The 13201-nt window shown below is 44.4% G+C and overlaps 1 protein-coding gene across 5 annotated transcripts in view; it reads right to left on the bottom strand.

The window, feature by feature from the left end:
• The window catches only part of ABHD6 (abhydrolase domain containing 6, acylglycerol lipase), an 83116-nt gene that overhangs the window by 2575 nt on the left and 67340 nt on the right, over positions 1-13201 (bottom strand). For all 5 annotated transcript variants that reach the window (XM_072941556.1, XM_072941557.1, XM_031686384.2 and 2 more), the window contains 6 exons: positions 13000-13156; positions 11531-11644; positions 10068-10200; positions 7435-7592; positions 4388-4442; positions 4076-4176 (listed from right to left, as the gene is read on the bottom strand). In XM_072941556.1, the coding sequence (XP_072797657.1) occupies positions 4076-4176; positions 4388-4442; positions 7435-7592; positions 10068-10200; positions 11531-11644; positions 13000-13156 (718 nt within the window). The remainder of the gene's footprint in view (positions 1-4075; positions 4177-4387; positions 4443-7434; positions 7593-10067; positions 10201-11530; positions 11645-12999; positions 13157-13201) is intronic.

Here is a 13201-nt window from a genome sequence, read left to right as displayed (position 1 = left end):
CTTGCGTATTTCCTCAAGGCCCTCCCACTCTGGTGGACTAAATACAGAGGAGAAATACTTGAACTAAAGTGCAGAAATGCTCTTAGGAAGGGCTGTCAGGTTCAGTTGTACAGGCTGTCTCCTGCCCAGTTCCAGGGGGAATCGTTTATATAAACGATAATGCACATGGTTCCCCCCTTGAAGCCTCGAAGGTCCAAAGAATAAGGAGGCTGAGTTCAGCCTGGCAGGGGTAGGTCTGTGACACCAAATGCTGATGACAGAGGAGGAAAGAGCCAGATCGCTTGGGAGGAAAAGACCGCGAAACAAAGGGCCCCCAAAGCCGCTGCTATGTGGACTCTGCCCTGAGAATGGTCCGTTGAACACATACGATATCTGATCATATTTGTCGTAAGCCCAGGGAGTGTCAGGCTTTTTTTTCTGGATCAAAATGGACTTCAGAGTCCTGGAGGAAATTTAGGACTACAGGACCACAGGCAGAGGCTAGCTATCAGAGGCAAAGGATATGAGCAATAAGTTATTATTTGTTTTTTGATGCCCGGAGAAAGATGACCTTCATACCTATTATCTCACTTGAATCTCACAATAACCACAGCAGTAAAAGAAAGACCTGGGATCTGGATCAGATGAGTCACCTGCACAAGGTCACAGGCTGATAAACGGCAGAGGCAGGGGTGGAACCCAGACTTTCAGACTCCAAAGCCAGTGATCTCGTTTCTGCAGTGTCTCTGCAGAAAGATGGGATCTCATCTCTCCCTGTTGGTCCCTGAGAGGCTGCAGTCACCTTTGGGATTTTTAAAAGGAAGAAAGGCCTTCACTGTTCTGACTGATTTCTGACTGAATGACTCCCTGCTACCCAGCCAGGGTCCCACTTCTCCGCTCAGGCGTACACAAAGCTGCTTTCAGTCCCCTGGCTGCCTCAGAAGGAACACATGAGGCCGCCCTGCTCTGGATGCCCTCATTCCCACGCTGCGCATCCTCGGCCACACCTGGCTGGTCTGAGAGAGCTGCACTCCGACACCATCACCCCTCCCCGTGTCCTGGGCTTGGCCTCTCCCCCGGTCTCCCCTCCTGGGCCACCCCCCACAGCCATGGGCCTCTGTGGCTCAGCCTGACTTCCTGCCTGTGCTTTCGTCATGCACACAGTGGGGACGTGCAGCCTGCCCAGTGCTCACAATGGGGGCTCCATAGAGAAGCTATCTCAACAGAAGGCAAAGCTTTGCTCTAATCTTCTTTCTCACAACAGTCAACAGCATAAGACTCCTGGGTACCCTTTAACAGACGTTAATTCTGTCTGCCTGTGGGTCTTATAAAGGCTCCAATTCTCACTGCCTCCTCTTGCTTTAAAATTTCCAAGAACTTTTAGTAAGATATGATTTCTAAAGAATAGTTGCAAACAAAAAAAGGAGCTTCTAGGGTATAAATCAGTATCTCTTTGGAGGGCTTATTATGGCTTGATTGTGTCCCCTCAAATTCATATGTTGAAGTCCTAAACCCCAAATACCTCAAAATGTGACTTTATTTGGAAATCAGGTAGTGGCAGATGTAGTTCAGATGAGGCTGCACTGCAGCAGGGTGGGCCCTAATCCAGTATGACTGGCATGCTACAAAAAGGGAAATTTAAACACAGAGACACACAGGCACAGGGAGAAGGCCATGTGAAGATGAAGGCAGAGATCACAGTGATGCATCTAAACGCCAAGCAACACCAGCAACAGCCAGCAAACTACCGGAAGCTGGGAGGCAGGGAGGGAGCATGCGGTCCTTCACAGCTCCCAGAAGGAACAAACCTGCTGACGCCTTGATCTCAAACTTCCAGCCTCCAGAACTGTGAGACAATCAATTTCTGTTGTTTAAGCCATCCAGTTTGTGGTACTTGGTTATAGTAGCCCTCGTAAACTTACACAGAGCCATCTGACAAAATCTACTGAAATTTAAAAACGTGCATAGCCTATGACCTACTGACTCCATATCTAAGGACTGCTCTAACACTGCACGGACACACACGTATAGTGATGTTCACTGAGGTGTTGACAGCAGAAACCTGAAAACGACCTCAGTGACCATCAGTAGGGCACTGGTTAAATATGTTATGGTAGAATCCCATATGGGAGTACTATGCAGCTCTCAAAAAGAACATGGAATTTCGTTGTGGGCAAGAATCATTCATGAAAGTTAAACCCAGAGGGGAATATTTGATTAGGAGCAGGTTATCTGCACAAAGTATCTCCCTGCAGACTGGTTACTAGTTGCAAGGGGAGAAATAATTACTATTCGATGAAGAAATCAGACATCCTGACCAGACAATCTAAATTCTCATCACTGAGGGGCAGAAAGACATTGTGCCCCTGAGAATGTGATGTCTTATCACTCAGGAGATATTCTGGCCAGGGATATACAACCTGGATTTTATCATGAGGAAACAGTAGACAAACTCAAATTGAGGAACATTTTGTAAAACAACTGGCCCGCACTCTTCAAATATCTCAGTGTCATGAAAGACCAAGGCAGACTGAGGGAATCATTTCACACTCCTTTAAAGGAGACTAGGCATGACATGTAGAATGTGCTCTTGAATTAGGTCCTGGTTCAGGGAGTAAGAGGAGAAGAGGACTTTATGTAGGATGTTACTGAAACAATGGATGAATTTGGAGTATGGAGTAGATTAGATAAAAGCATTGCATCAACGTTAAATTTCCTAAATGTGGTATCATTCTGTGATTATGTGAGGGAATATTATTGTTTGCAGTAAATACACCCTGAAGTATTGGGGGTAAAGGAGCAGAATGTGAGTAACCTACTCTAAGTGGTCCAAAAATATGTATTTCTAGATCTACCTAGATGAGGACGATGAAGCAATGTGGCAAATGTTGAAAAATTGGTAAAAATAAGATGTGGTACATACATACCAGAGAATGACACAAGACACTCAGCAATGAAAAAGAATAAACTGTTGGTATATGCAACATGGGTGAACCTCAAAGACATTATGCTTCCATGAAAGAAGCCAGATGCGAAAGACTATATGTTATATGATACCATTCTAAGAAAATTCTAGAAAACTATACATTCTAGGCAAAACCACAGAAACAGAAAACAGATCAGTGGTTGCATGGGGCTGGGGTGGGAATGGAGATTAACTGCAGACGGGCAGGAGGGAACTCTGGGGGGTGACAGAAGTGCTCTACAATTGGGTTGTGGTGGATGCACCACGAGGTCAATCTGACGGCATGTAAGGTGTATTTCAATAAAGCAAGTAAAATCGATGACATTAGGTAAAATAGATACAGGAGTACTCTGTACTATTTTTACAATTCTTCTGTGGATTTGAGATTATTTCAAAATAAAATATTTCAAAATACAGAAGGAGTAGATCTGTATGGGCCAACATGAAATGATTTCCAAGGTATATTTTTCTTATACATATGAAACAAAGTGCAAAACAGTATACATAGTATGTTTGAAAAGCTTTTAGACATACTGATATGTGCTTGGAATAGGAGTAGGCAAATGGCAACCCCCGCCTGCTTTGCAGCTTTGTGAACCAGTGTTCCCCAGGACCTTGCCGTTTGGAACTGCCTGCAGCTGCTTTCGCTCCACAGCAGCAGAGCTGAGTAGTTGTGAGAGATCATATCACCCACAGAGTCGCAGAAATTTACATCTAGCCTGTTACAGAAAACTTCTGCCAACCCCTAACTTAGAAAATTTAAGAAACACACACAAGATAGAAATTGTCTCGAAGAAATGGGGGCTGGGACCTGAGATATAAAAGAGACCAAGTTTTCATTATAAACCTTTTTGTAGTCTTTGAAGTTTTTTGTACCAAGTGACTATACGGCTTTGAGAAAAATAACCTGCAGAGATGATTTTGAATTGCCTTACATTTTAAAAGGTCAATGTCATTGCTCTCACCTCAAAGAATGATGCTTCCCGTGAACACTGGTACCTGACCGAGGTGTGCTCCACCTCTTCCTGGTATCCGAAACCAGCCAGCCAGGCGCCCTTTATAAATGACCACTGGCCTTTCCTCCGAGGCTGCTGTCACGGACACACGTGGCCCCAGAGACACTCTACATACCTGGTCTTGTTTCCCCCAGATGATCTGCGTTGGAACCTTGATCTTGTCCATGTTCTGATGGAGGGAGTATCTCGACTTCTCGTTGATGATTTCCAAAAACACTTTTCAGGGAAGGAAAACAAAGTGAGCGCATGCTGGGCTGGGCTGTGGACACCACCGTAGAGAACAGAGAATATCTGAGTCTAAGCAATCGCTTCTCTCTTGAGGGGCCTCAGAAAACTATCAAAGTCTCAGAAATGTTAGGCGTAAGAGCCAGCCACTCATAAAGCTTCACTAGCCACAAGCTCAAAAGCTTAACGCAGGGCTACTTACACTTTCGGTAGAAGTTGTTATGAGGGATGCGGACGTCGACCAGGCCTTGCAGAATCTAAGGATAAACAACCCAAAGTCAGAAGGCAGATTTGCTTCCTCGGGCCTTGCATGGCTCTGGGACCATGAAGGAAGTGAAGCCCAGCATTTACAGCACTGTCAAGGTTTGTAGGGCCTGGCCCTCCACATTCCCATGATGCAGTGTGCAATGTAACTGGGAGTTAGGATGGTACGGGGCTTTTTTCTAATTAGGAAGGAACACAGATAATACTGTGACACCAAAGGTCCCCTGCGGCATGTAAAATAAACACGAGATGGCCTGATGGCCACTTTACCTTGAGAAATTCTCTGCTTAGCCTGAGACACAAGCAGGATGGTAATAATATCAAGCAATTATTCAGTAATAGCCAATGTGGAATAAGGTCTATTAAAAAAAATTAACCATTGGGGATGATGTGCCTCTTAAACAATGAAGAAATAAACTACTGGAGAAATTCTAGGGAGGCCGCCAATGTCCTGTGCCTATTATGTGACATTGTCCTGGCCTTCCCTGCTATGTGAGGGCTGTGAGGTTGCAGCACATGCAGACAGGCCAGATTCCTGGACCACGGAGACTGACCCAGAGAGGTACTGTGGCCAGAAGATACACAGTCCACCCCTTCCTCCTGCCTCAGTGTTCCTGAGGTAGGGCCAAGGGTCATGTTAGCAGCTATCACTCCCTTTGTCTCCCTGGGAATGGTCTGAAGCCCTTACATGCACTCTCAGGAGTCACTGACTTCCCACCTCTGCACTGACTCAGCTGGGAAGATCCAGCCATAACTGCTCTGTACTAAACCCACCCTCTGGAGCATGACCAGAATCTGACTATTCTGGAAGTGGAAGCTTAGAGGTGAGACCAATGGCAAACTCTGACACACTGTGCTCAGCATCAGACAGTTCCTTTGTTCTACTGTCTCTCCTGCACCCATGCATCAATCCTTCTTGCATCCATCCATCCGTCCTCCATCCCTGCTTCATGCAGACCTCCACCATCCATCACCCACCCACACAAACCCTGCATCTCTGAATCATATAAGCATATGTCTATCCATGTATCCATCCATCCTGCATCCACCAATCCATCCACCCTCCATCCCTGCAGTCTCCAGGCATCCTCCCATCCATCCAACCAAGCACTCAGCCATCCATCTACTCTGCATCCCTAAATCATCTATGCATACAGATGCATCAATTCATGCATCCATCTATTCTGCATCTACCCACACATCCATTCTCCATCCCTGCATTATCCAGGCCTCCTTCCATCCACTGACCCACCCAGCCTATACCTAGGACCTCAGTGCGCTGAGAGCTCGGGTGCTCCTTTCCTCCTAGGCAGGTAAGACTTTGGACCATTTATTTTTTCCCAATTTGTTTTCAAGTCCTTGACAAGTCAAAACATGGAATTTTCTAAAACCCCCTTTGGGTGCTCTATCCTGGGAAGAGAGAAGTACAGAGAGGGGACCAGCGTAATGTCGTGACTAAGAAGAGGATTTCATGAATAGAATATCCTGCGGAATCTGATTCTGGGTGCTTCCTCAGAGACAGGCCACACCGGTTAACTGAGTTATGTCCATGACTTCTCATAAAGCCCATTCTCTCAACTCCTAGGAGGACCTGCCCCTGAGGCAGGGCCCAGTTCCTACAATACAGGGAAATAATTTGCTATTGTGAGGCCTCCAGGCATGGACTCCTCTCTCTTGGTTTTCCACACTCTCCCTATAGGACCTCATTTAGACCCATGACCTTTAATATCATCATCTGCTGGCGGCTCTAACCGTTTGGCTCCAGACCAGACTTCCCCAGCCTCACTGTGTTCCCACTGTCTACTTAACACCTACACTTGGAGACCTCATAGGCAACGTGAACTTAACACATCCAAAATGGAGTTCTTAGCCTATCCCATGAACCCCCCTCCCCCTCCTTCCTCTACTCAGAAAATATTACCTTTATTCAACTAAAGTACCAGCAGTCACCTGTGACTCCTCACCTTCCCTCATCCTCCACTTCCAACGTGCCAGGAAGTCCTGTCCGTTCTTCCTCCCAAAGCTTCGCAGATCTCTCGTCTCCATTGCTACACTGCAGTCTACACCACCCTCATCTCCAAGCCACAACAGCACCCGAATGGATTTATCTGCTTCTGTCTGTGCTCCCCTACAATCCTTCCGTGGTTCTCCTATTATACTTTTAAAAACTCCAGGCTTCTGCCCATAACCTACAAGGTCCTACATGACCCAGCCCAGTGGTTCTCAATGTGTTTCTTGGTTGTCCAAGAGGTCAAACTATTTTCATAATACTAAATGTCACCTCTCTTTTTCACTTTCATTCTCTCAAAACAATACTGATTTTCAGAGCCTATGTAACGAGGGATAATGTCATTATTTTGATGGCTAATGAGTGCTTGTATATTCTTGTGTTTTAAGTTTTTCTGAGCTTTAATTTCTAATATGATAAATATCAATAGTTATAACCTCCATAAACAAAAGCTCTTTGGGGTCTTCAATTCTTAAGAGTGTAAAGGGGTCCTGAGATTTTTAAAAAATGAGAATCTCTGACTTAGCCTCTGCCTCCTTTCCCACCGTCATCTCAACCCATTCTCTCCCTCACGCTCTGGGCTCCAGTCATCCTGGCCTCCTCCTCCTTGCTTATGTTTTTTCCATCTCTGTCCACGCTGCTTTCTCAAGGAGGCTTATGAGAGTTTCTCCTGCCTCCCTGTTTTCAATCACTGCACCATCTTAATTTCCTCTATAAACCTGTAATAATTTGCAATTATTTGTTTTCTTGTTAATTGTCTGCTTCCCCCACTGGCATGTGTCTGCCCAAGGACCTTCTCTGTCTTACTTATTCACCACGGTGCCCAAGCACAGTGCCTGATACATCACAGGCATGATATAGATGCTTGTTGAATGAATACATGGATGAGAACAAGGAGGGAACGCATGAAGGAAGCTGATACTGGCCCCCTATGCCTTTGGCGGAGGGCAGGCACATTGCTGCTGAGACCACGTTACCTGCTGGGGCACCTTGAAGCGGACGTAGGAGCAGAGCTGGAGCATCTCACTCATCTCTTCTGGGGTGGATGGGATCAAAGGAATCTTCTCGACGGTGGCTGACTCCTGCAGTTCTTTAAGCCGCTGTACAAACTGATTATCAGTTGAGTACTGCAGGCCTGTGGGATTCAAAACAAAGCAGCTTGGCAATCTATCTACCTTCTTACGAAACCCCATTTTATATAGGGACCCTCCAATATCAGCCCAGAGCTAACTTTTTTCAGGTGTTTTTCAGCAATAGATTTCATTTAGCACTGACATCTTTGCTCAAGGTCAAAACCACACTCTGAGAAACACAGAAAAAAATTCTTCAAAGTAGTTTAGGGATTAGTTACTCAAACTATGGTCCATGGACCAGCAGCAATGGGAGCCCATAAAAAATGCAGAATCTCAGCCCCTCCCCTAAGTCTCTTGAATCAGAATCTGCACTTAACAAGTTGCCAAGGGATTCATATGTAGGATCGAGTTTAAGAAGTATTAGTCTAGAAGACAACCTGCCTGAGCCCCTTTCACAGCTGTAAGGTTGAGAGGAGATATAGTGAAACACGTGATGGGAAGAAAACACAAGATTAGAGTGATTGACTATGCCTACCCCTGGCCTGGACCCACTTAGTAATCTCTTATTTAGGGTCAATACATAAAACATAGTGAGAGGGAGTCCCGTTCTCAGCTGTTTCCAATGGTGGGGCAGTTAACTGCCCTCCACACAGTTCCTCTTCCTCCAGGAGAACTTTAGGCGATTATTGAGACTGAATGACTTTGAGATTGACCATTATTTCTCATCCCTAGAGCTTGACGTGAGAGTTCACACGAGCTGATGTATGTATCCAGGAGCGATACAATTTTCACTTCCAACAACGAGCAAATTTCTCGGTATTTAAGTTAGCTAAAGAGCTAGATTTAGAAGGAAAGGCAGTGGCAGCCATACTGTGCTGCAGAAATCCACTTTATAAATGCCCTATATTCAGCAACTCCCCTAACTCTAACACGGGTAATCATGTAGCTTTCAGGATGCCACGCGACAGATTACATGATCTATTTCCTTTTGCTTTAATCCTAGACTAAACGTCATGTGGTATCCTGGATTGGATCCTGGAACAGAAAAGGACATTAGCAGAAAAATGAATGAAATCCAAATAAAGCCTGGAGTTTAGTTAACAGTAATGTACCAATGTTGGTTTCTTAATTGTGACAAATTTATTGTGGTAATGTGAGCTGTGAACAGGGGGCATTGGGTCAAGGGTATGTGGGACTCTGTAGTATCTGTGCAACATTTTTCTAAGTTTAAAATTATTTCAAAGGTAAAAAAATTTTTATCTTTTCATTTTCACATACAAACAAATTTAATTCTAAATTTCCAATTGAAACTCAGGTGTAAAACTCTTCTCTGAGCAAATGAACATACATTCAAAAAAGCCTTCCATAAGTGATTAAAAATCTAATAATCTTCCACAGGGGCTGTTCCTCCAATTCTCAAAATCTATTATTAAAAGATCAAATGATTTTAGACATGGTGCTTGGGAAAAGGAGAAGAGAAAACCCTCTGAGAGCCTGCTTTCCATTTCAATGTCCTTAACACATCTGAAAAAATTTTAAAGGTAAATTTAGTTATGTTTCGGTAGGAGGTGTACAAGTTCGATTCATGGTTGGGTTCTAGCAGGTAAAGGAGGCAGTTAAGTATGAGCCATAGAAATCAGGTATCAATACGAAAGGACTTCCAAAAAAGCCACAGCTTGGGTTCTGGAGACAGAGAGCCCAGGATCAGTGCTTTCCTGGCTCGAGCTCTAACACAACTACTTTTATGTCCCCACGTATAAAATGGGCCTACGACTTTGATCTGGATAATAATTACAAATGTAAAAAGTCATTGAGATATACACTAAAACTTTGGACAATTTACTTTGTATAAACTATACTCCAATAAAGTACCAGGGGTGGGGAGGGGAGTAAGAGAAGGAAAAAGAGAGAAAAATTAAGACTTTTCTCATTAACACATTATAAATCTAAGTTTGAAGACATGTTAAAAAAATTAAAAATCCAACTTCAGATCGTAATTTCTGGGGATATGGTACAGCTTAAACTGATATGAATACACGTAAGAACAGAGAAACTAAAGCTTATTGACTTTTTAAAAAAATATCTTGTAATAAATAAAGATCTCTGAGCTTTCAGCAAAAAAAAAACAAAGAGGCATAATAATAGTACCTTCATATCATAAGGTTATGGCACAAATTAAATCCATATAAAGAGCTTCGCTCCTAAGAACTCAATAAATGTTTGGTGTTAATATTATCATTATATTTCAAGGTATTTATATGCTGTAAAGTACTATACACATTTTAGTTGGCCATCTCAAATTCTTTGTGGAAAAAGGCTGGCTCTATATTTTAAAAGTGAGTATGGTTATGATTATGGTTATACAACTACTGTTTGATTATACCACTAAAGAGCCCTGATTAGTTACCTCTAAAGCAGACGTCAAAAAGATGATTCTAAAAAAACAGTCACAGCAGACATTGCCACTTGCTTCTTTAGAGGTTCTGACCCCACTGTGCTCAAGTCACTCAGGGGGTTGTTTCAGCTTAGTAACTCACCAGCAGGACACACAAGAGACAGGCTGCAGACATCTGATGGGTAGTAGGCAGCATACACCCCAGCCACGTGGCCGCCCATGGAGGTGCCGATCAGGTGGAAGGGTTTTTTGTTCAGCTTGAGGCATTCTACAAACTAGGAAAGGAAATGAGGAGGTTTGGTTATACAACTGCAGATAACAACAAAGGTGATTACAGAGCAGAAAACCTCTGTACTTCCTTAAAAGACAACTGTGAAGTGCTACTGATGAAAAGGGATCCGAAAGTCTACTGGATCCATTATCCAGTTGAGCCCTGTGGCATGCAGGTACCTCTCTTTACCTGGCAGAAGTGACTGAGGGGTCATTTGTAAGTATAAAACCAACAAAGATCTCCCTAATTCATGAGTCAGCAAACTTTTACATAAAGTTCCCAAGAATAAATATTTTATGCTTTGTGGGTCATATGACCTCTGTCACAACTATTCAATTCTGTAGCACAAAAGCAGCTGAAGACAAAATGTAAGCGAGTAAGTGTGCCTGTGTTCCAATAAAACTCGGCTTACAAAAATAGTTGGCAGGACAAATACAGCCCACGGGCCATAGTTCGCTGACTCTTGCCCTAATTTACAGCCCTTCCCATCCACTCAACCATCCATTCATATAACTATCTGTCTATTCACCGATCCATTCATTCATCCACTTGTCCATCCAACATTACATCCAATCATCCATCCAAGTTTCTATCTATTGAAACATCCAACCAACTATCCACCCATCTACCCATTCATCTAAAAAATATTCATTGAACATCTAGTATGTGTAAGGAACTACAGTCAGCTGCTGAAGATACAGCAAAGAGTCAAAGAGACAAGGTTCCTGACCTCAACAAAATACACAGTTTAATGGGGGGAGAGAGCAGACATTAAATAAATATCCCTGCCTGGGGGAAATAGTTCATGTCAATTTGAAACTTATGAACCACTAAATTCTGAAATGGTTCCCGAGCTCCATGACCTTGAAAGCCCAGCCAGATGGGGGGCTGAAGACAGATACTAAAACAGAACAAAATGCAAAGAGCATCCTCCCCACCCCCCACAACCAGGCAGAGGGGCTGTTGCTGTCATCAGGTAGCTGGTATGCAGAAAAACAGACTCCAGGAAAATCAATGGTCTTGAGAAATTCTAAACTCCTTTTGCAAAGAGCCAGTGCTTGTCAGGAACGACTGCATATCACAGAATGAGATCGCACTTCTTCAGAAACAACTGCAACAGGCTTACAGGAGAACAGTCTGCAATAAGCCCTGGCCCTCCAAAGCTGACCAAGGATACCACTGGGTTGCCATTTTGTTTGAAATGACTTGTAGACAGAATGCAATGCAGACTGGTTATGAGTCAAAATGGAATGCTCTTGCCTGCTCTCCAGACTTGGGCATGCAACAGTGGGCAAAACCCATCTGGGCAACTTTGGGTGGAGCCGCCTACTTACCTGGTGTATCCTCTTGACTTGACCATCTATGGACAGGTCATCCAGAGAGGAGCGGGTGGTACCCTCATGTCCTGGCATGTCCACGCAGACCAAGTGCAGGTTCTTTGGTAGGAACTAAGGACACAAAGGCCCAGAGAGTCAGTATGTGGTGTGCAGGACATGTCTGCCCACTTTTCTGGGGAGGATGCCCCTACTTACCAAGTGGCCTCGATAGATACCCCTAGGCAATTATGAGCCTGGACCACCCAGTGTCCTACCCTAGTAACATCTGAATAAGCACTGCCAGCAGCCTTCTAGGAAGCAGAGGCCCCCAAAGCCTAACACATAGATGGAAGGGGAGTTGGGGGATGACTGGAGAAGGGGGACAAAGGTTAGGGTAGCAGGTCTGCATCTTTTGCTCTTTCTTGACACTAGCTGGCAGGTACTATGACCTTCTCCTTTCCCTTACCCCTTCCACACTTACTCCAGTCATGCAGTCACTGACTTGAAGCTGTAAGGGATGGTTCTGTCCTCCCAGAGTCCTGGACAGCTGCAGAGCCACCAGGAGCAACGCTCTGCCTAAGAACTATGTCTGATCACCCCGATTCTGGTTTCAACGTTTCTTTTTTGCATTAAGGTCTAAGTCCTGGGGTGTTTTTATTCTAACACCTTCTTCCATTTAAATATGTGCCACTTTAACCAGGAAACTGGGAAACATCAGTTATCAATAAGCAAATATCCAGTTATCTGAAAGATGGAGACAGGGAGTGAGAGGTTCATTAAGGCATGAGGATGACTGTCCTCACAGTGGAATCTGGAAATGACAACACAAGTAACTAGAGGATGTGTGAGCCTTTTCCTCCTGGTGTAGCTCATACCTGAGATCATCCAGGTATGGTCCTGCTTGAGGTGGGAGCCTGGGGTGCTTCCCTCCCAAGACCTCTCCCAGCCCCATCTTCACCAGCTGTTCACTTTTACCAAGTAAAGCAAGTTGCCACAACCAAGGAAAACAGGACAGAAAGTGAGTGATTTGGTAAACTATCCTAGAAGCTGCCAGACCAAGACTGTTTCTCTTAAAGGCTAAGGAAGAGAAAAAGAAAAAGCAGATATAGAAGGAGGAGGGAAGGAGAGGGGAAGAGGAGGAGGAGGGGAAGGAAGAGGAGAAACTTGGGAGTAGAAAAGAACAAATGATTTTTTAAAAGCTGGATCTTGATAGTCATGACAGTTCTGAGATGAAGCAGAGTCAGGAACCTTCCCTAAGAAATATGCATAAGGTAAAACGGTTTGTGAGGCACAGATTTTACAAATAGCATTTAACTCAATAAATTTTGTCTGATAAAAGGATCTGAATATATACTGCATTAGTTTTAGGGTGATTTGAGCCACAGTTCCCTTTGCTTTCTACCGCCGCTGATGACATTGTGTCCAAGTAGAAATGTTCTTCTTTCTGGAATGGCACCCTCTGCAGAGGGAAGAATCTAGAAGTGCACCTTGACCACGCTGAGCCACATGTCCTTGTGCGCAGAGAATCCGTGGAGCATGAGGATGGAAGGCTTGTGGCCAGGCCTGCCGCGGAAAGAGTAGCAGAACTGATAGTCGCCATGGTGGACGTAGCGGACCTGCATGCCCAGCGCCCTCCGCCAGTACCTGGGGAGGAAAAACACAGGCAGAATGGTCAGCGAGCTCCGGAGA

Source organism: Vicugna pacos, chromosome 17 (assembly GCF_048564905.1).
Source record: "Vicugna pacos chromosome 17, VicPac4, whole genome shotgun sequence".
Lineage (NCBI taxonomy): Eukaryota > Metazoa > Chordata > Mammalia > Artiodactyla > Camelidae > Vicugna > Vicugna pacos.
The sequence above is the reverse complement of the archived record's forward strand: the minus strand, read 5'-3'. Positions and strand labels throughout refer to the sequence as shown.